The sequence below is a fragment of the Cynara cardunculus genome (genome assembly GCF_001531365.2).
Source record: "Cynara cardunculus var. scolymus isolate 2C chromosome LG 13, CcrdV1, whole genome shotgun sequence".
In the NCBI taxonomy this organism is placed as follows: domain Eukaryota; kingdom Viridiplantae; phylum Streptophyta; class Magnoliopsida; order Asterales; family Asteraceae; genus Cynara; species Cynara cardunculus.
In genome coordinates, this window is record NC_037540.1 from 10,231,797 (window position 1) to 10,251,195 (window position 19,399).

A 19,399-nucleotide genomic window follows, 5' to 3' on the forward strand; every position below is an offset into this window, starting at 1 on the left:
TTGAAGCTCAAATTCAAACTAATCAGACATCACCCCTGCGGTTGTCTTCTTATCTTCTTGGTTATGAGCAACAACAATTATATCTTGTTGGCTTGGTGCTTTGTTGTTGCACCAATTCCCAAACTTATCATAACTCCAAAAATATTCTTGTTGCCTTTTTGATTTACTATTGAACTAATAAGTGGGCAATTGAACCACAAGGGTGGTGTCTGATTGTTTTGAACTTGGCTCCAAAGGTCAAAATTACCAGGAGGTCTGACGTTCAAATCCAAGGAGGAATAAAAATCCCCTTGTGGCAACATGGCCATTCAAATACGATGACTCCGGATTATTTGCAAAGCAGGTGGTCGTCCTGGTATTAATCGGCTCACATAGCGGATTGGATATCCAGGTTAATCAAAAAAAAAAGTAGTCAATTGTTAATTATATTTATAAACTTCCTTCAAATGATGAAAAAGAAAAGATATCATAGGAACAAATTCAACAATAGGAGTAGTTTATTTTCTTCATTTACCAAACAACAATTTTTTTTCTACATTAAATTATACAGAGCCTCTTAATCATTTTGACCAATTGAATGACGTTAGTGACGAAAACCGAAATAATAAAAAACTAAAATTATAATAATCAAAAATATGAAACAACGAATTGTATGAAAAATATTTAACTATTTTATCATAAACAATAATAAAATAATATATTTTTTAATTTATTAATTCTTTTATCAAAAAATATATAATTTGATTAGATCAAAACGACTAAAATACCAAACAAAAAAAGAACCAGAAAGACAAACACACCCTTAAGTTAATAGAAAGATTTTAATAGATTTAATCTTAGGTACGAGAATAACAATAAATTACAAACTATGCGACAAAAACCGCAACAAATTACAACCACAAGTATAAAAATCGAAATTTTAAAACCACAGGGATGAAAATCATATTCTTTCTCAAACCACGGGGACTAAAATCGTAGTTTGCTCTTTTGAAAATGTATTGAGACAATAAAATTATATAATATATTTTAGTGACATAGTTGATGAGGTACTTCTTTAAAATATAAAATCTATTGAAGCTAAATATAAAAAATTAAGAGATTTTGACTTTTGATTTTTTGTTTAAAAAAAATTATAGAATATCTGTTAAAGATGCTTAAAATTTAGAGTTTTCTTGTATTTTTTTTATAAAGAATTAGAATGGTACTAGCACAATGTAGTGAGATATATCTCGATTTGAATGTTTCGTTTTTATTTCTTTTTTTTGTCTCAGTTGATGTTATAATACGATTTTATCTGGTTTTAAGAAAACGATGATGTTTTTATTTTTGAATAAAATATAAATATGAAGATATCATCAAAAATTGAAAAAAAAACATTGATATTAATACCAAACTAACTATTTAAAATTTCTCGTTTTTTATGTATTTCTTTAATTCATTTTTTTATTTTTGGTTTCATAATATAATTTTTATAAAGATAATAATCAAGTATTTTGTTAGAAGTCAATAATTATCTTAATTATAATTTAGATTTTTTATATTTAAATGAGATATTTATCATCTATCCGATTATGTTTATATGCACTTAGTTACACGAATCCATACATAAAGCTTTAATTAGTTGTATTTGCGTACAATTTACTTGTAATCTTGTATTTTAAGTAATATACATCAATAAACAGTATTTCATGTATAAAAAATGGTTTTTAAGAGTTTATGTCAAATGTTTTATATTATAGTATAGATTTGTTTAGCAAAATTAAAAATAGATTATACATTTTTTATAAAATGAAAAATAGAGATGTTGTAACAGACGGATATCTGTATATCGTAGATTTTTAGCCAATCAAAATATAAATTTGTTCCAGCTTAGTTTATTATATATTTTTTATCGTTATTAGGTTGGCGGCAGCCGCTATAATAGGAGAACCAGAGCATGCTCCCTCTGCTGAGATGCTCTGTTTCAGAAATCTTCGCATCGATAACAGCATTCCCTCTTTTCGTTCAGATCTCATAGAGGCTTTTTGTCTACAAACCCGTGGAGTTGTTGCAATCCATTTGAAAATTATCAGAAGTTTTGGAGTAACTGCTGCAACAGCTCATACTTGATTTCAACACATCCAAAACACGGTATGTATCTGCATTCGCAACAATATGTTGTCGCATTTCCGCTTGAGCTTAGAATTTACGATTTGAATTAAGAAATTCGCATTAAAACCCTGTGAAATTTCTTTATTGATTCCTGGTCGGATAATCCTTGTTGTTTTGCACGTCATTCCGTTGTTGATTGCTGTTAAAACGCTGTGAAATTGCCTTAATTTTGATTTACGATTTGAAAATTGGTGTTACAACCTGTGAAATGACCAAGTGTCGGATAATTGAAGTCATTTTTGGATGTCATTCTGCTGTTGATCGTATTTTTTTTCCAGGATGATATATTGTTTTAAGTTTAGAGTATCTTGTGTACTTGTACATTGCTAATTTAGCGTCTGAACCATTTATATTGCTGTGTTTAACATGCATAGCTGGTGGTTTCTTCATGAAATAGTTTTAAAATTTTACATGGCTACTATAGTTTAAGACAAAATATCATCTGAATATGTAATTTAAAGTTTATCTTGAGAGATTACGATTTTTCTGATCTTCAGGTTTTGAAGAGTTGGAGAGAAGGCTTGAAGATTGAGAGGGAATGACGAATTCTGAAACTGATTACATCTTTTTTGCTGAGAGTGAAAATGAGGATGAAGGTAAAGATTTCGATGGAGATGAAGATAAGGATTTAGATGGAGATGAAGATGATGGGAAGGATTGTGATATTTCAGATTATGCGGAGGATGACAAACCTAATTCTCTGGACACAGCATGGCCTCAAAGTTACAGGTACACCCCGTCCCCTTTTGGTCACTAAACTATTATCCCTATGGCTTGTATGTGGGTTAACTCCTGAATCGTTGATGAAAATTTATATGGTTTCTATTTTGAGAATTTGATCCTTTATTTGTTTTTCTCTTCAAAACTGGATGACTTTTTGAGCTATTTAATAACTTAACGATCAAATATTTTCATGTCAAGCATATATGTTTTATTGTTGGTTAAAAACAGTTCAATAAGAAGAATTTCTAATGGAACACATTAGAGATGGACATAATTGAAATGTACAATTTCATTAGAAAGAATTACGTGCTTGTGGCTAATTTCTTTTCTTGATATGATGTTTCAGGAAGTCGATGGATCTTTACAGTAATGTAGCATCTCCGAATTTAAACTTTCTGGCGTCTCCTAGTTTTCCATCATTAGGGAGTTCATTCATTTCCTCATCACCTAAAAGGAGGCACACAAGTTTTGGCAAACCTCTCCTTTTTCCTGGAGATGACAACCAGCAACCACAAGAACGTCATAGTTCTGATCATTCACTTCACCGTCATCAGACATCTTCTGCCAAGAAGTTATCACAATATCATAAATCACAAATTAGACAAAGTTCATTTGGCCAATCTGTGGTTAATGGTATGTATATTTGTGCTACATGCACATCATTTATTTGAAAACTTCATCATATTGTCAACATGATATAATATAAGATAATGGTGAATAATTTAGTGTGAGAGTGGAAATGACGTTATTAGCAAATATATTAAACCACCTTTGAGAAATATCCACACCAATGGTGAATGATATTGTTCAAATATGTTGGTAATTTTCCATTGCAGAAGTGAATTTGAATCTTCGTTTATCTGTCATCGTACATTCATCATAACTTTCTACCCATGCATGATGATTTCTTGTAGGCGTTAATCTTCTTTGTGGAGTGGCACTTCTTTCTACTCCTTATGCAGTCAAAGAAGGAGGATGGGTTGGGCTGTCGATATTGTTTATCTTTTGTGTTCTTGCATACTACACGGGCATCCTCCTCCGCTACTGCTTGGATAGTCAGCCGGGCCTTAAGACTTACCCAGATATTGGTGAGGCCGCCTTTGGCATAGTCGGACGCCTATTCATCGCTGTAAGTTTGATTAACGTCTGAATATTGTAGTTTGCATTTTATTCAAGTTTGAACGCTTTAAGAGAATATATAAAAGATATTGCTCAATTGATTATTTATATAATTGATTGGTTTGACGTATTAAGCAGTAATTAATGGAACTCGAAATAAAAAAAATGTTTGGTTTTACATAAGATAATGGGTCCCCACATTGCCCAAATTTTCTTTCCATGTCAATTTGGGGAAATGAAAATTTATTCTCATTTTCATTCACATTTTCATCCCTCAAACTGAACCAAACAACCCTTGGTCCTTGGATTATTTTTCCTTGTTCTTCATTGTTCTCCTGATCCATCATGTCTTTTTTGTAGCTTTACAAAAGTTGTTTTCTAAGCTTGTCTAAAGGTCTATAATCGTTATCAATATAAATCTCAAGGTTAAAGAAACAATATTAGGGGCTGTTTACCAAACGCTTACCAAGTAACATTATCTCACCGGATGAATATGGTAAGGAACAAAAATCGAGACAAAGACCAAGAGTCTTACCCGGTAAGTGAGGGCGACGACTCTTACCACGGTAAGCGCTTCCCGGGTAAATTGTTGCATATGATGTCGTTTTCGTGGACTAAAATCTTACCCGCCAAGTAAATAATAGTGTTAAATTTTACCCGTAAGCACTTACCGGGTAAGTGTTTGGTAAATGGCCCCTAACTTTTTCAAGAGTAACAGACATTCACCTTCATAACCTAAGTTACATAATTCTCAATTACTTTGCTGGAATAGTTTACTTTATTAAGTTGTCGCTAAGTCCTATTGTATTTTTAGTTATGACCAAATGATGTTGTAGAACGTTTTGACAGTTTCTTTTTTACATTTTCTTAACAAAACTAAAGCTGTTGAAAAAGAAAAGGATTACATTTACATTGATGGGAGTTAACAGTATGACTGATGCTGATCAATATTCTTTTCTCTTGTTTTCTGTTTTCCTGCAGATAATTCTGTATGTGGAGTTGTATGTAAGTATATCCAACACAGCTGATGCATTTAAATCTTGATAGTTGCTTAAAGTCATATCAGGTCCACATGCTCAAATTTATTTGTCACACAAAATTAGTAGAGCAAACATAAATTGTGTGGAGCTACCTTCCATAATATTCCCATTGAAGTTATGGCAGGATTCAAATCCCCAATTCCGATAATTGGTGTGTGGTCTGTTCCTAAGGTCATGTACCTGATGAGATGTAATTCATCACGGAGATGTTGGCATGCAGCACTACTGAAGTGTCACTAATAAGCAAACTGTGTAACTATGGTGGTTTGCAATGCAAAAGCATAGCAAATAAATCAATTAACACTATCATTTCTACCTTTATGCAAATTTGTGCAACGAAATCCTAGTTTTGTTGTAGTAACGAGTTAAAAGTCCTCTTTACCTTTGTCCTCTAAAACATAACATATTCCCACATAAGTCTCCTCTTCTCCATAAAATGGATTCTTTAATTGCTGCTTGTTTTTCCTTATGAAACGTAAAATTCTGATGTACTAAGCAATATTTCTATCACCTTGCTCATTTCTGTTTATGATTGGTTCATTACTAGCTTTATCTACTTAACATAAAATGCAATCTAGCTAGAAAACTGAACTTTGATTTTCTATAGTAAAATACAATATTGTCTCAAATATTATCAAAAGACTGATCTGGTAACAACATTATTGTGTCAATCTTATAGTATAATACAACGATATTCTTGGGGTCTATAACCAATCTATATCACACTTTATCTGTGTCCTATATCCTAGAAGCTATCTTAATTTCTGGTCACTTGACCTTGAATTTGATTTTAATTTGATCTCCACATTTCCTCCACTGCAGGCAGCGTGTGTTGAATTAATAATCTTGGAGAGTGATAACCTATCTTCTTTGTTCCCAAATGCACATTTAAGTTTCGGAGAATATCAACTGAGTCCACAATATTTGTTTGCAATTGTGATCACTCTTGCTGTGCTTCCTACTGTTTGGCTTCGTAACTTGAGTGTTCTCAGTTACATCTCTGGTTGGTGCAGAAAGATCATTGTTGTATATTTATATACATACATACATATATATATATATATATATATATATAATAACTTATCAACTTTTTGAGTTCTAACTATGGTATATATGCTTTGTTTCCAGCTGGCGGAGTTTTTGTAACCATCATATTGGTCATTTGCTTGTTTTGGGTTGGTTTGGTGGATGATGTTGGCTTTCAGACTGAAAGCACGACGACATTAAACCTCTCCACTTTGCCTGTGTCTATTGGGATATATGGATATTGTTATGCAGGACACGCAGTTCTTCCTAACATCTATATGTCCATGGAAAAACGAAGCCAATATCCTCTAGTCCTCTTAGCCAGGTAAGCACACTTTTGCACCACTCGATACTCGAAACCAAATAAGGACTTCTTTCTCAGTAGGAGTCTTTTGTTGTGTCATTCATCCAGCATTGCTAGCATTTGTGTAACTTGTGTAGTTCTATGTTTTTAAACTTCATTCTTTTTAAAGCTTTGCAATATGTACTTCTCTTTACGGTGGAGTTGCCATAATGGGATACATGATGTTCGGAGAATCAACAGAATCACAATTCACTCTCAACCTGCCGACAAAATTGCTGGCCTCGAAAATTGCTGTCTGGGCTACGGTACGCCAATTAAAATAAATAATTAAGTTTATAAGTTACTGAGAGTCAGTATGATAAACAAACATCTTTCTTACTTTAAGTCTATATCCACACATTTGCTAAACCTGGCATGGCCTAGGTGATTTCATCTGCTTAATGTGCTAAAGTTTGTATGTACATTAGTTCCGAAATTTCTTTGTACTAATCTATGTCAATTTTTTCCTTTTTGTAGGTAATCAGTCCATTTACCAAATATCCTTTTGCTTCAAGTGATCATCCAGCCTCTTAAAACCCTTTGATTCTTTTTTAAGAAAAATCACTGTCTCTACTTTTTTGAGAGTAGAGGCTATATCTACTTACATCCCACTTCCCCAAACTAGGTGGAATATACTGGATTTGTTTGGTTTGGTGTGGGAACTTTGTCTCTTTATTTGCACCGATCTAATGTTAAGTGGAACCATGATCCTAAAACCATCCTACAGTTTTGATGTGATTGTAGTCGCTTAACAAGAATCACATATGCTTTAACCATATCCCCAGTTGCTTTGAGTCTGGAGGAATTGATACCATCAAATACTTCCATGTCTCACTTGTATTCCATCCTCATTAGAACGGCGTTGGTTATCTCTACTTTACTTGTGGCCCTCTCCGTCCCCTTCTTTGGTAAGTCATCCGATTACGTATTGACACAATTTTTTTTATTTTTGGTCCTACTGGTTTCATTGTTGGACATGTCATGCGCACCATTCACAATCTTTTATTTCTTTCACAGGTCTGGTGATGTCGCTAATCGGATCTTTACTGACAATGCTTGTGGTGAGTTTTTATTTATAATGTCAAATGTTGCTTTTGCCCTTCCTAGAACAAACAACTAAAGACCATATGGAATGTGTTTAGTATTTACACATTGGATGACCATAAAAACTAACCTGGCTTTTGTTGTTCCAGTCCTTGATATTTCCTTGTGCTTGCTTTTTGCGGATAGTTAGGGGAAACGTAACTCGCCTTCAGGTATCACATCTCTCAACCTTAACATGTCATAAAAAGGAACATGCTATATCATATGTCGAACTTCAAGGGTAGTCCACCAGTTTTATGGTCATTTTCATTTGTGAGATTCCTTTCCATTATGTAAGGATTGGTGAAAAAATAGAAACCCACAAAATAGAAATGAGAAATCAAGATACATTAACCAAAGAAATGGAGCCCAAGTGTAAGTAACAAGTTCGAACTAACAGTTCCAATGAATGATGCGTTGCTAGTAGAGTCCCACGTTCACTAAACTTGGACCTTTCTACTTCAATACATGTTTGAACCTCCCTTCTCTAAAGAACTCTTTTGGAAAGTAATCTGGGGTTCCACATATCCCACATGGTATCATGGTCGGGGTCGGAACTATGTTCCTATTTATTTTTGTTTCTACTTTCGAGGGTTTTGACACTAGGAATCCTATTTTTATTACATATCTTTTTATTTTTAGTTATATATAGTTAATGATTAACTATTGCTCTACATATGTGTCCGTCTAGCCTCTGTTGGAGGGGGAGTGTTAAAAATCTCACATCGACTAGACTTGTACCTTTCTACTTTGTTATGTGTTGGAACCTCTCATATATCCTCAAAAGCTCTTTTGAAAAGTAATTTGATGATTCCACATATCCCACAATCCACACCCCAAGAAAGCATTATAACGGAAGCATGTGTGGTACCGTCTCTTTGTTCTTCTCTTACTCATCCATTTTTGTTTTGGTTGGTAGGGATCGCTCTGCGTATTAATCATTGCAATTGGCTTCGTCTCATTAGCGTTTGGAACCTACGGAGCCTTATCTGAAATCATTCAGCAGCTATGATCATGTGTTGGTACTCAAATTCGAACTCGTATGACATTCTGTGTCAACAAGTTATCAAAATAGACAGTATATAGTTTTATTCAAGAATATGGGGTACTTCAGAATGCTACTACTTGGTTGAATTGGATCTATACATGATAGTTGTATAAAAATTCAATGACAATTATCCAATATGCATGTTCTAGATCATAGTTTTTACTCCAAGGTAAACTATATCACATCAAGATTCAAATAAAATGAAACCAATCATAGACAGTATATCCCACTTAGAAGTATGATCTGGAGGTAAGATTTACACAGAGAGGATGATTCTCTTAAATGAATCTCGTTAAAAACTTATGAAACGGATATTGATACTTTGGGGGTCGTTTATCGAACGTATGTCCCAAATCACATTACCTTACCAGATGAACATGGAAAAGATCGAGAATCTTATCTGGTAAGGCAATGGCAAGGACTAAGGGGGCGTTTACCAAACACTTACCTGGTAAGTGTTTCCGGTAAAATTCAACACTATCATTTACTTCCTGCGTAGGATTTTAGTGAACAAAAACGGCATTGTATGCAACAATTTACCTGGTAAGCACTAACCGTGGTAAGAGTTGCCGCCCTCACTTACCGGATAAGACTTTTGGTCCTTACCTCGCTCTTAGTCTTACCTAGTAAGTGAGATGGCAAGGACTGAGAGTCTTACCCGGTAAGTGAGGATGACGACTCTTACCTGGTTAGCGCTTACTGGTAAATTGTTGCATATGGTGTCGTTTTGATAGACTACAATTTTATCGACAAAGTAAGTGATAGTGTTGAATCTTACAAGTAGATATTATTTGTGGCAAACTCAATTCAGTTTTGACATCTTGAGAGAAATGGCCACATCCCAACTCTATCTATGTCTGAAATCCAAATTAGCTCCAACAAAATTTAACTTTGATACCATGTCTGACTATGCATTGATGTCCCAAAAAAAGTGCAACACCAGAAAAGGAAAAGGCGGAGCGCATGAACGCATGAACTATACAGGATACGACAGAACAAAGATTTGTTAGACCCACATTTGGTGCAACAATAGGGTCACAAAATAGGTGAAACAGAGATAGGGAAATTGGACAAGCTTGGTAAATTACTACACTACCGGTGTCTAATTAAAACCCTATTATCTTCCACAATTCTTTCAACTGTCTACACCAATCTCGCCCGTTCAGTCAGGTCCTGTATGCATGCCAAACACACAAAGAGACCGATTCTGTGACACAAAAACCATAACCTACCAGTCCTCAAGAAGTAACCTTACCTGTGTGTGTAGAGAGAGAGAGAGGAGGGTTCAAACGAGAACAATAACCAAATAAGATAACACGAAAACAGTTAGTCACATGCAAGATTACATGTGATTTTACAGTAACGGTCAATACAAGGGTGTGCGGGCAACATGGCTTGTGACATTAGGTCAAATCACAAGTGATTTTAATCACAAGCGATTTTAGTGTAAAATCACATGTGATTCAACCGTTTTCTTATTATCTTGTCTGGATACCGTTCTCGTATGAAGTTCACTCTATATATAGAGAGAGGGGGAGGTCCAAACGAGAACAGTAGCTAGATAAAAGAACACGAAAACGGCCAAATCACATGTGATTTTACACTAACGGTCAACATAAAGGTGCGGGGGCGATGCGAGTTGCAGCCAAAGTCGCATAAATCACATGTGATTTTACACATGATCTTTGTGTAAAATCACATGTGATTCGATCGTTTTCTTATTCTCTTATTTAGTTACCGTTCTCGTATGAACCCGACTCTCTCTCTCTTCTATATAGTTAACAACTCTACTAGAGCTAAATAAATAATTGAAACTTGAAAGATAATACGGTAAACTAGTGATGTTCAGAAAGCAAGACACAATCCATGGCTTTTTCTACGATTTAGAATCAATTGAACACGTAAAAAGAACCAAATTTTGCATCAAACTTTCAACAAGCATTCGCTTAACTAATCAACCAAACATCATATGTGAATAAAAGCTGCAAAAAACATACATTACCATCCCGACTAAACCATCGCTCTCCTTTGCGAAACTTTAGCTTTCTCTGCATCTATGATCGATTCCATCGTCTTAACACAACTCTCTAACTTCCCTTCAGCATTCACAACCACATAATCGAAATTCTTCATCTGCTTCAACTCTTCTCTAGCTGTGGCAACCCTCACCAACAACGCCTCCTTACTCTCCGTTTTCCGATCAATCAGCCTCATCACCAACTCGCTCTCGCTCTCCGCCACAAGAAACACGAAAACCGCAGAATCCCCAAGAATCTTTCTCAATGTAGCTGCACCCTGTATATCTACTCTCAACACAATATCATACCCTTTTGCCATATAATCTCTAATCTGTTGTTTTGGTATCCCTTTGTAATCTCCATACACCAATGCATACTCTAAAAGCTCATCATTTTCCACCATTCCTAAAAACTCTTCTTTACTCATAAAAAAGTAATCTTTCCCATTCACTTCACCTGCCCTCATTGGCCTACTTGTGGCTGTCACAACAAAGTGAATGCTTTCCCTAACTTCTCTCAGTCTTTTTATCAAACAGTCTTTGCCCACACCACTAGGACCACTAATCACTATGATCAAAGGCCTTGGCTTTGGAGCCAATGGCTCTGAACTGAATGATGAACCCACAGATGTTTCCAGGGCGCGATACAACTCGGTCCGGTCGGCGGTTTCCACCGACGGAATTGGGACGGCGGCGAGTCTCCGGGATTCGCCCATACCAGAAATTAACTTGGGGGTTTGAGAATTTGGGATTCGTGAAGGGAATTGGTTGATTACGAGGAGAGGATTTGTAGGTTTTTTGGTAAAAAGAAGAGGGTTGAGATTGAGATAGGAGATAGATGCACAAAACCTTCGACTTAGCATCGAATCAAAAGGGGGTTTTATATCGGGAATATATAAGTGGGGTTCGGAATTTAGGGTGCTGAAAGAGGGTTTATTGGAAAATTGTAGGATCTTGGATTGAAGCTGTGGGCAGAGAAAGACGACGGCGAAACGGGGGGCTCTCGAGAGAAACTGTGCATCGGAGGGTAACCATGGATAGGATTCGTCAGTTTAGTTTACGGTTTGACACTTGTAATATTTTATTTGTTCACAAACGCATGAAACATTCTTACATTTAATTTTCATTTTAAGAATACTAGAAGGATAATTTCGCAATGCATCAAAATATATATTTATTTTAATGTTTTGTTTTATCTTTTATCTATGTTGATATAATACGATTTATGTGGTTTTAAAAAAGATATTGTTTTTATTTTTAAATAAAAATAAATTTGAAAATCATAAAAGTTTGAAAAAATATATCAATATTAATATTAAATTAACTATTCAAAAGTTCTCTTTTTTGTATAATTTCTTTGGTTTAATTTTTTATTATAATTTAATTTAGATCAAACAGTAAAGTAATTTATTTTTGGTTTAATAATAATTTTTTTTATAAAAACAATAATTATGTTAGAACTCAATGATTATTATAATTATATTTTAGATTTTTTATATTTAAAATGAGATATTTATCATATATTTGATTATGTTTATTTACAGTTAGTTATACGAATTCAAAAACTGAGTTTTAATAAGTTGTACTTACGCACAATTTATTTGTGCTCTTAAATTTTAAGTAATATATATTAATAAACAATACTTCATGCATAAAGAATGGTTTTAAAAGTTTTTGTTAAATGTTTTATCTATACTATATTATAAAACATTTGACAAAAACTCCTAAAAACCATTTTTATGCACAAAGTACTATTTATTGATGCATAATACTTAAAATTCAAGATTACAAGTAAATTGTGCATAAGTACAACTTATTAAAGCTCCATATTTGAATTCGTGTAACTAACTATAGATAAACATAATCTAATACAGGATAAACATCTCATTTTAAATATAAAATATCTAAAATAAAATTAGGATAATCATTGATTTATAACAGAATACTTAATTACTATCTTTATAAAAAAATTATATTATTAAACCTAATTCGTAATTAAACCTAAATCAAATTATAGTAAGAAAAATTAAATTAAAAAAAATACACAAAAAATAGAAATTTTAAATAGTTAGTTTGATATTAATATCAATATTTTTTTTTAAAATTATTATGACATCTTCATATGTATATTTTTTGCAAAAGTAAAAACATTATCATTTTCTTAAAACCACATAAAATTGTATTATAACATCAAAGAAAGAAACGAAACATTAAAGTCGAACAACATCTTAATAATCATTCATCTATATAGTATGTGTATATATAAACAATTGAAGATGTTTTTTGGTTTTTATACACGTATGCATAACGAAAAAATTATTTGTATGTACATATGCATACCATGCAAATGAAAGGTTACTAAAAAAGGTGGGTCTACTAAGGTCCAAGCAGGGTTCCTTGCACCCGCTCAACCATTTTTTGCAAATTGATTTTTTTTTTGAATAAAAAGTGTACCTGTTAAACTTTGAGGGTGCTCCCTGATATTAGAAAATACAAAAAACCGAAAAATCCTCTCGAAATCAACCAAAAAAGTAAAAAAAAAAATCTCTCGAAACGAAAGAATTTTTCGACTAAAAACATATCGGACGACTTTACAATCCTTTGATCCACCTTAAAGGTGCACCCACTAGAAGAAAAAAAATTGAGTCTGTCACTACTTACTAAGGTGTTCCTGGGTTTTTTTATTTTCTTTTGCAGTTTTTCCCTACCAACTAATTTGATATATATTTTGTTATTTTAAGTAATGACTCTTCTACAATAGACGAAGCTTAAGAATTGAGTTCATGTTTTAGTGCGAAAGATCTTGCAGTTTTGAAATATCTTTTTGGTTTTGAAGCGTTTTCTTATGCCACTTTGGACCTTATTATTTGAGGCGGGTCTTCTAGCTTTGTTATTGAGCAATGAACAGGATCATCGTATCTCGTTATCTATGAAATCAATTATCTTTTTTGACAATTCATTACAATAGTTGTTGGCTTTTTGGCCTAACTTATCAATTTGACCATCACTTGTATGGATCTCTCTTGAGTGGTACATACTTTGGCTTAGTTTATGAAAGGAACTCGGATCACTGAGTGAGAAACTGCTTTATGAGTCGTTCATTGAAAGATCGTCCTAGTTGATGTATACTTCTTCGCTCCAACTCTGGTTCGCACCTCATTGCTTGTTCCGACTTTTCAAGTGACTTGGACCAGGCTACCCTTTGAACCACTCTTGTTCTCTTACTAGTTGGATTATCGCACTTGATTCGTCTCCTATCTCCTGGAAGACTATGAAGCAACACGCAATGTCTCCTTCCTTTGTCGAGATTGAATATTGTTATATGGCTAATATTACGTTTGAGCTTATGTAGTTGAAATCGTTGTTTCCTGGTCTTATTGTTTACAAATGTTACCCCGTTCCGTTGCATAGGGGTTGTTTGGTTGCTTTTTCACTAAGCCTTGTATGGATTAATTTGTTTGTATAGATTGAGAATGTTTTTGTTTTGATATGGTTTATCATAAATGGAATGAACGTGTCCTTTAATTAGGAGGGGCATGTTTGGAGAAAACTTGGTTTTTTGCATAAAACTCTCCTTAAAAAGCTTAAGGAATAAGTCACTTTCTATATCATTAAGCCACTACCAAACAATCATGTATAGTTGACTAAATAAGTTGTGAGTCCCAATAAGCTTATTAAATTGTTAACAAACAGACCCTTTAAGTCAAAATTTGTCATGTCACAACAATCCCTGTATTTCATGAGCATACAAAACATATCAAAATTGATTGTCATTTTGTTCGGGATGCCTCCTACGTTCCCACTCGTACACAGTTGGCAGATTGTTTTACAAAAGCTCTTGCCGAAATTCAATTCGATACATAAATATGTTGCATTTCCATTCTATATAATAAAGTTGTGATATTAATTTAAGAGCAATAACGTTATATCTTATAATCCACACTTGTTTTGTCTAATTAGTTGTCACAAGTTTAGGACCCCGTGTCAAACAAACCAACCATTTGTTCTCTCCAATTATAGGATCTACAAGCCTTCTCTTCAACCCCTCCCTTATAGACCTCTCGCAACCGTTACCGCTCGGTGTCATGACCGGCTCAAACGGTCGCAACGGTTTTCCCTGGCTCTCCATTTCCGCTTCAACAATCTGGTTAACCATTTCCAACACCTGGCTCATTTTCGGCCTCATTCTTGGTTGTCTAAGCAAGCATTTGTTAGCCACAGCAGCTAGCTTTTGCGCGGACTTGAGGGAATAGTTCCCAACTAACTGAGGGTCCAAAATTAGTTGAAATTTTCGCATGTCATTAGAGATGTGTGGTCTTACCCAATCCAATAGCTTTTGCTCGTTTTTTGGTTTATTAAGATCCAATGGCCTCCTACCCGTGATGAGTTCGTATAAAAAGACTCCATAGCTCCATACATCACTCTTGGATGTGAGTCGTCCAGTTTGAACGTACTCTGGAGCTGCGTACCCGACTGTTCCAACTACCTGTTCCAATCAAGAATTATATATCCGGTTATACAAAAAAATCTTCAAAAAGGGACATTAGGGTCACTCCACAAGATAATACAGCAAATAAACTAATGGGTCTATGGCCCAACGGTAGAGCCTAGGTCAAGGTTCATCCCTCACGAGTGTGCGCGAGTATTCGCTATTATATATATATAATGCTTCAAAAAGAAAAAAGCAAAGTAACATACTGCTGTCGAGACATGGCTTAGCCCCTCTGAAGGGCCAAGCCTAGCCAATCCAAAATCTGAAAGCTTCGCGTTCCAGTTCTCATCCAACAGAATGTTCGAAGACTTAAAATCTCTAAAGATTACCTGCACCATAACAAAATGTTTCAACCACCGAATCTCGTAATTAAAAATGTCAATGTAGTTTGCTTTCGAGTTTTTAGGGGTACCTGAAATTCCATTTCTTCGTGGAGGTAAGTTAACCCTCGAGCAGCATCCTGTGCAATTTTTAGCCGTGTAGACCATGGAAGAGGTGTCCGTACTCTACTAGATAAATGATCTTGAACGCTCCTGTTTGGCATGTATTCATACACCAGAAGACGTTGGATCCCTCTTTCATCGTCTTCAGCACAATAACCGACAAGTTTGACCAGGTTCGGATGGTCAACAAACCCAAGAACGTTCACTTCCGTAACCCATTCCTTGTGGCCCTGAGAAACAGTTAGAATGGGAAAATTTAGGATCGTGCTTAAAGAGCATCTTAGGGGATTTTCCTGTTTGTTATCTTCAGGGCCAATGAGATTAGATAAGGTACCGGCAAACTGGCATGGACACCCACGGTTACTGGATGAATGAAAATAAAAATAAAATGCTGAAAGAACTAACCTGCAACCCTCTTCTGCCAAGCTGTTTGACAGCAATATCTATCTTTTTTACCGAACCATCTGTATTTCGTATCACAGCCCGATACACGCATCCAAAACCGCCTTCTCCAATCATGAGGGCGCGACTGAAGTTTCTTGTGGCTGTTTTTAGCTCAGCAAATGTGAATACCCTGATATTATTATTACTGTTACTACTCGGCCTTTGACTCAAACTTGCGAACGAAATCCTAGTGGAGGATTCCGTGCTAACATCAGAGGCATCAACTGAAGTAAATTCGGAGCCTGATTTCCGCTCATATTGACCATTGGACATGGAAGGAGACGAACGAGCAGACTTTGTGTTCTTGGATTCATTGCTTTTGTCTCCATGGGAGAAGGAGAAACATCTCATGCCCTTCATTTGCCTGCAAATGATGGTTGGTTCAGCAAGATTTCTCAGCCATTTGTAAAGGAACCAGTTTTGCAAGAATGATTGGTTTATTTACAACTAGGTGCTTATGTGCCCTTTAAGATGATCACAAATTTAATAAGCAAAAGTAATGAGCAAAGAATCTCTGATAGGGTGTCAACAGTTTCTCACAAAGCACATGTGTAATATTCTATTCGAAAAACATATCTGACTTTTAAATGTTATTGAATAATGAATCGTGGTATCCATCTTGGTTGTCAATGAATCTATACTTTTTGTATAATTACTTATCAACTTATTATAAGTCAGAAAGGTTTAATTTTTTTAAAAACACCTTATTACCGGTTTGGTACCGGTATAAGTTGTTTATCCAAACACTCAAAAATGCTTATTATCGGTGTCACACCGGAATAAGTCAAATATGTATTGCACAATTAGACCTTTCGCCTTTCCGTTGATGATTGTACCAATCAATGATCTTATTTCAAAAATAATGTTCTAAGAGGCCGTTTTTACTTGGTAAGTCTCATCACCTCTTCTTCCCTTATCGTGTAATATTTTCGACCATCAAAATGGATTATGCCATTATGGTAATAATCTTTTACCTGGTAAGCGCTTATCAGTAAGATTCTTGATCCTTTAATGTCTCCTCCTCGTTAAGAATCTCGGTCCTTATCTGACAAGTAAAGCGCTTTAACCGGTAAGAGTTTGGTAAACGGCCTGTATTGTCGTTCGGATATCCCAAAAACATTATGACTGATTTTCGTGAATAAGACAAAAACAAATAATTTTTACATCTTCTATTTCACTCTGACGAGCAATTGAAGAACTAATGGTTTTTCTTCCGGATCCGAATTTAATCTCGAAGATCATAAAACGATATCAAAATCGAGATTGAAAATGTGAAGAACAAAAAAAATCGTAATAAATACATATGAAGACAAAACTCTAAATCGTAATCAAAATTAAGCTATCGAACGAATTGGGGAGAAACCCAAATTAGGATCCTGAGATCAACAAAAACCTATCTGCGATTTGTGAGATCACAACCAATTTCTACTAAAACAGTAAATCCACACCTAGTAAACAACGTGATCAACAATCAATGAAAGGTTTGATTTCATTAAGAAATAGAAAATAGAAGAGGAAATACCTGTCGTAATCTGTGTTGAAGATGGGGAAGAACTACAACGCTCCAAACAAATCCATATTGAGAAAAAAAGAGTGAATGTAGAAGGAAATGGAGAGAAGATAGAAGGTAGAAATGGAGAAGTGAATGCAATTGGTATGGTAGGCAGCTGGAATTTAGTTTACCAAACTTATGTCTGAAAAAATAACAGAGAGATGAAGATAAATGGATATGAAGGTGATGATGAGGAGGGAAAGTCTTTGAAAGCGAGATTGAACGGAAGTGGACACGTGTTCATTTTTGCATATACTTAGGAAAATTAATATGGATTGTTGAGTTTTGATGCAAATAAAAATTAAAAATTATGGTAAGAATACGAGAATAATACTTTTATATGATTAATTTTACTTTCAATCATTTTCATTCGTCTATTTTTATTATTATTATAAGAGTATTCGTACAATGCAGTGAGACATATCTCGATTTTAATGTTCTATTATATTATTTGTTTGTGTCGATGTTATAATATGATTTTATGTGTTTTTAAGAAAACAATAATGATTTTATTTTTGAATAAAATATAAATTTGAAAAAAAAAATATATCAATGTTAATATCAAATCAACTACTTAAAAGTTTTATTTTTTATGTAATTTATTTATTTTTAATTATAAATTATAATTTAATTTAAGTTTAATAATAATATAATTTATTTTTGGTTTAATAATATAAATTTTATAAATATAATAATTAAGTATTCTGTTAGAACTCAATGATTATCCAAATTATATTTTAGATTTTTTATATTTAAAATGAGTTGTTTATCTTGTATTTGATTATGTTTATCTGCAGTTAGTTACATGAATTCAGATATGAAGTTTTAATAAGTTGTACTTACGCACAATCTACTAGTAATCTTGAGTTTTAAGTAATATGCATTAATAAACAGTACTTTGCGCATAAAAAATGGGTTTTAAGAGTTTTTGTCAAATGCTTTATAATATAGTATAGATAACCGAAATTTTAATAAATTATGATATGTAAGTGATTAAGGGTTGTTTACTCAAATGCTTACTCAAGAGGTGTTCATCGATACGAGTCAACACTATTATTATTTTTGATGCGTAAGATTTTAGTACATCAAAACGTATCAAATGCAACAATTTATCGGGTAAACGTTTACCTGGTTAAGCGCCATTATCTTCACTTATTGGGTAAGACTCTTCATTCTTCTCATCGTTCTTACCCAGTAAGATTCTTGGTTTTTGTCATGTTCATCTGATGAGGAAATTTATTCGGTAAACACTTATCAAGTACTTCATTCTTGAATGCATATTAGAATAAGATGCACCAGATCAATCCATGTATCAAAAGCTATTTATAGGTGAGTTTGATTAAAGGTGATCAATGGCCCAGATCCTCTTAAGCTTCTCACATTAACTTTCCTTGTCACACGATTCTTTGTTTATATATATATATATATATATAGGGGAATAATCGTGTGACAATGAGAGTTAAGGTGATAACCGTAAGAAGAGATTTGATGATAAATGTTATTCAATCATCTTGTTTAATTGTGCACAAGATTGAAGGAGTTCTGTTAATTCATGATATTGGTTAAGTATGAAGAACACGTTCATATCAGCTAATTTAAACATGGAATTACCATACGAAGATTAAGGGTGCGCAATCCCTTTAAGGGTTTATAGGCAATGCACCTTGGGGTGGCTAACATTAAGATTAATGATTTTAGTGTGTATTAATTGTCGAAGCACTGAAGGGATTATCAATGGCAATGATCAGTGTGATGTTGTAACACCCCTAAAATTCATAATCCGAATCGCTGAGAGCCCAGAGCAAAAATAAAATTTATCCAACAAAAGGAATAATATGGCGGTTACAATCCGGCTAATCGAGAAGATAAATAACAGCCTATTAATCTAGAACATTCCAAATCTAGATTAAAGACGGGG

The 19,399-nt window shown here is 34.0% G+C and overlaps 3 protein-coding genes across 3 annotated transcripts; 1 reads left to right on the forward strand and 2 right to left on the reverse strand.

Annotated features, from left to right (window-relative positions):
* The first annotated feature begins 1,930 nt into the window (after window positions 1-1,930).
* LOC112525461 (amino acid transporter AVT1C) lies at window positions 1,931-8,685 on the forward strand. Its single transcript, XM_025135595.1, has 13 exons — window positions 1,931-2,130; window positions 2,649-2,880; window positions 3,221-3,507; window positions 3,789-4,003; window positions 4,975-4,998; window positions 5,856-6,036; window positions 6,162-6,384; window positions 6,533-6,668; window positions 6,880-6,899; window positions 7,165-7,310; window positions 7,420-7,463; window positions 7,596-7,658; window positions 8,405-8,685. Exons 2-13 carry the CDS (start codon window positions 2,690-2,692, stop codon window positions 8,495-8,497), a joined length of 1,623 nt encoding a protein of 540 aa, XP_024991363.1. The 5' UTR covers window positions 1,931-2,130; window positions 2,649-2,689; the 3' UTR covers window positions 8,498-8,685.
* Window positions 8,686-10,375: 1,690 nt separating this feature from the next.
* On the reverse strand, window positions 10,376-11,563 carry LOC112525432 (guanylate kinase 2, chloroplastic/mitochondrial). The gene has a single exon (XM_025135559.1). The coding sequence runs from the start codon at window positions 11,411-11,413 to the stop codon at window positions 10,544-10,546; it is 870 nt and encodes a 289-aa protein (XP_024991327.1). The 5' UTR covers window positions 11,414-11,563; the 3' UTR covers window positions 10,376-10,543.
* Window positions 11,564-14,502: 2,939 nt separating this feature from the next.
* Window positions 14,503-17,482, reverse strand: LOC112525507 (serine/threonine-protein kinase PCRK1-like). The gene is made up of 5 exons (XM_025135662.1): window positions 17,452-17,482; window positions 15,891-16,293; window positions 15,455-15,715; window positions 15,249-15,371; window positions 14,503-15,036 (listed from the first exon to the last, which is right to left on the reverse strand). Exons 2-5 carry the CDS (start codon window positions 16,287-16,289, stop codon window positions 14,503-14,505), a joined length of 1,317 nt encoding a protein of 438 aa, XP_024991430.1. The 5' UTR covers window positions 16,290-16,293; window positions 17,452-17,482.
* Between the last annotated feature and the right edge of the window lie 1,917 nt (window positions 17,483-19,399).

Excerpts from the sequence above, each read along its gene's own strand:
- LOC112525432 (XM_025135559.1), bottom strand. The coding sequence starts at position 11,413 with ATGCTAAGTCGAAGGTTTTGTGCATCTATCTCCTATCTCAATCTCAAC.
- LOC112525461 (XM_025135595.1), top strand. The coding sequence starts at position 2,690 with ATGACGAATTCTGAAACTGATTACATCTTTTTTGCTGAGAGTGAAAAT. Across the intron at positions 2,881-3,220 it reads GCATGGCCTCAAAGTTACAG|GAAGTCGATGGATCTTTACA; the intron begins GTACACCCCGTC and ends ATGATGTTTCAG. Across the intron at positions 7,464-7,595 it reads CTTTACTGACAATGCTTGTG|TCCTTGATATTTCCTTGTGC; the intron begins GTGAGTTTTTAT and ends TTGTTGTTCCAG.
- LOC112525507 (XM_025135662.1), bottom strand. The coding sequence starts at position 16,289 with ATGAAGGGCATGAGATGTTTCTCCTTCTCCCATGGAGACAAAAGCAAT. Across the intron at positions 15,372-15,454 it reads ACGAAGAAATGGAATTTCAG|GTAATCTTTAGAGATTTTAA; the intron begins GTACCCCTAAAA and ends GTTATGGTGCAG. Across the intron at positions 15,037-15,248 it reads TAAGCCATGTCTCGACAGCA|GTAGTTGGAACAGTCGGGTA; the intron begins GTATGTTACTTT and ends TGATTGGAACAG.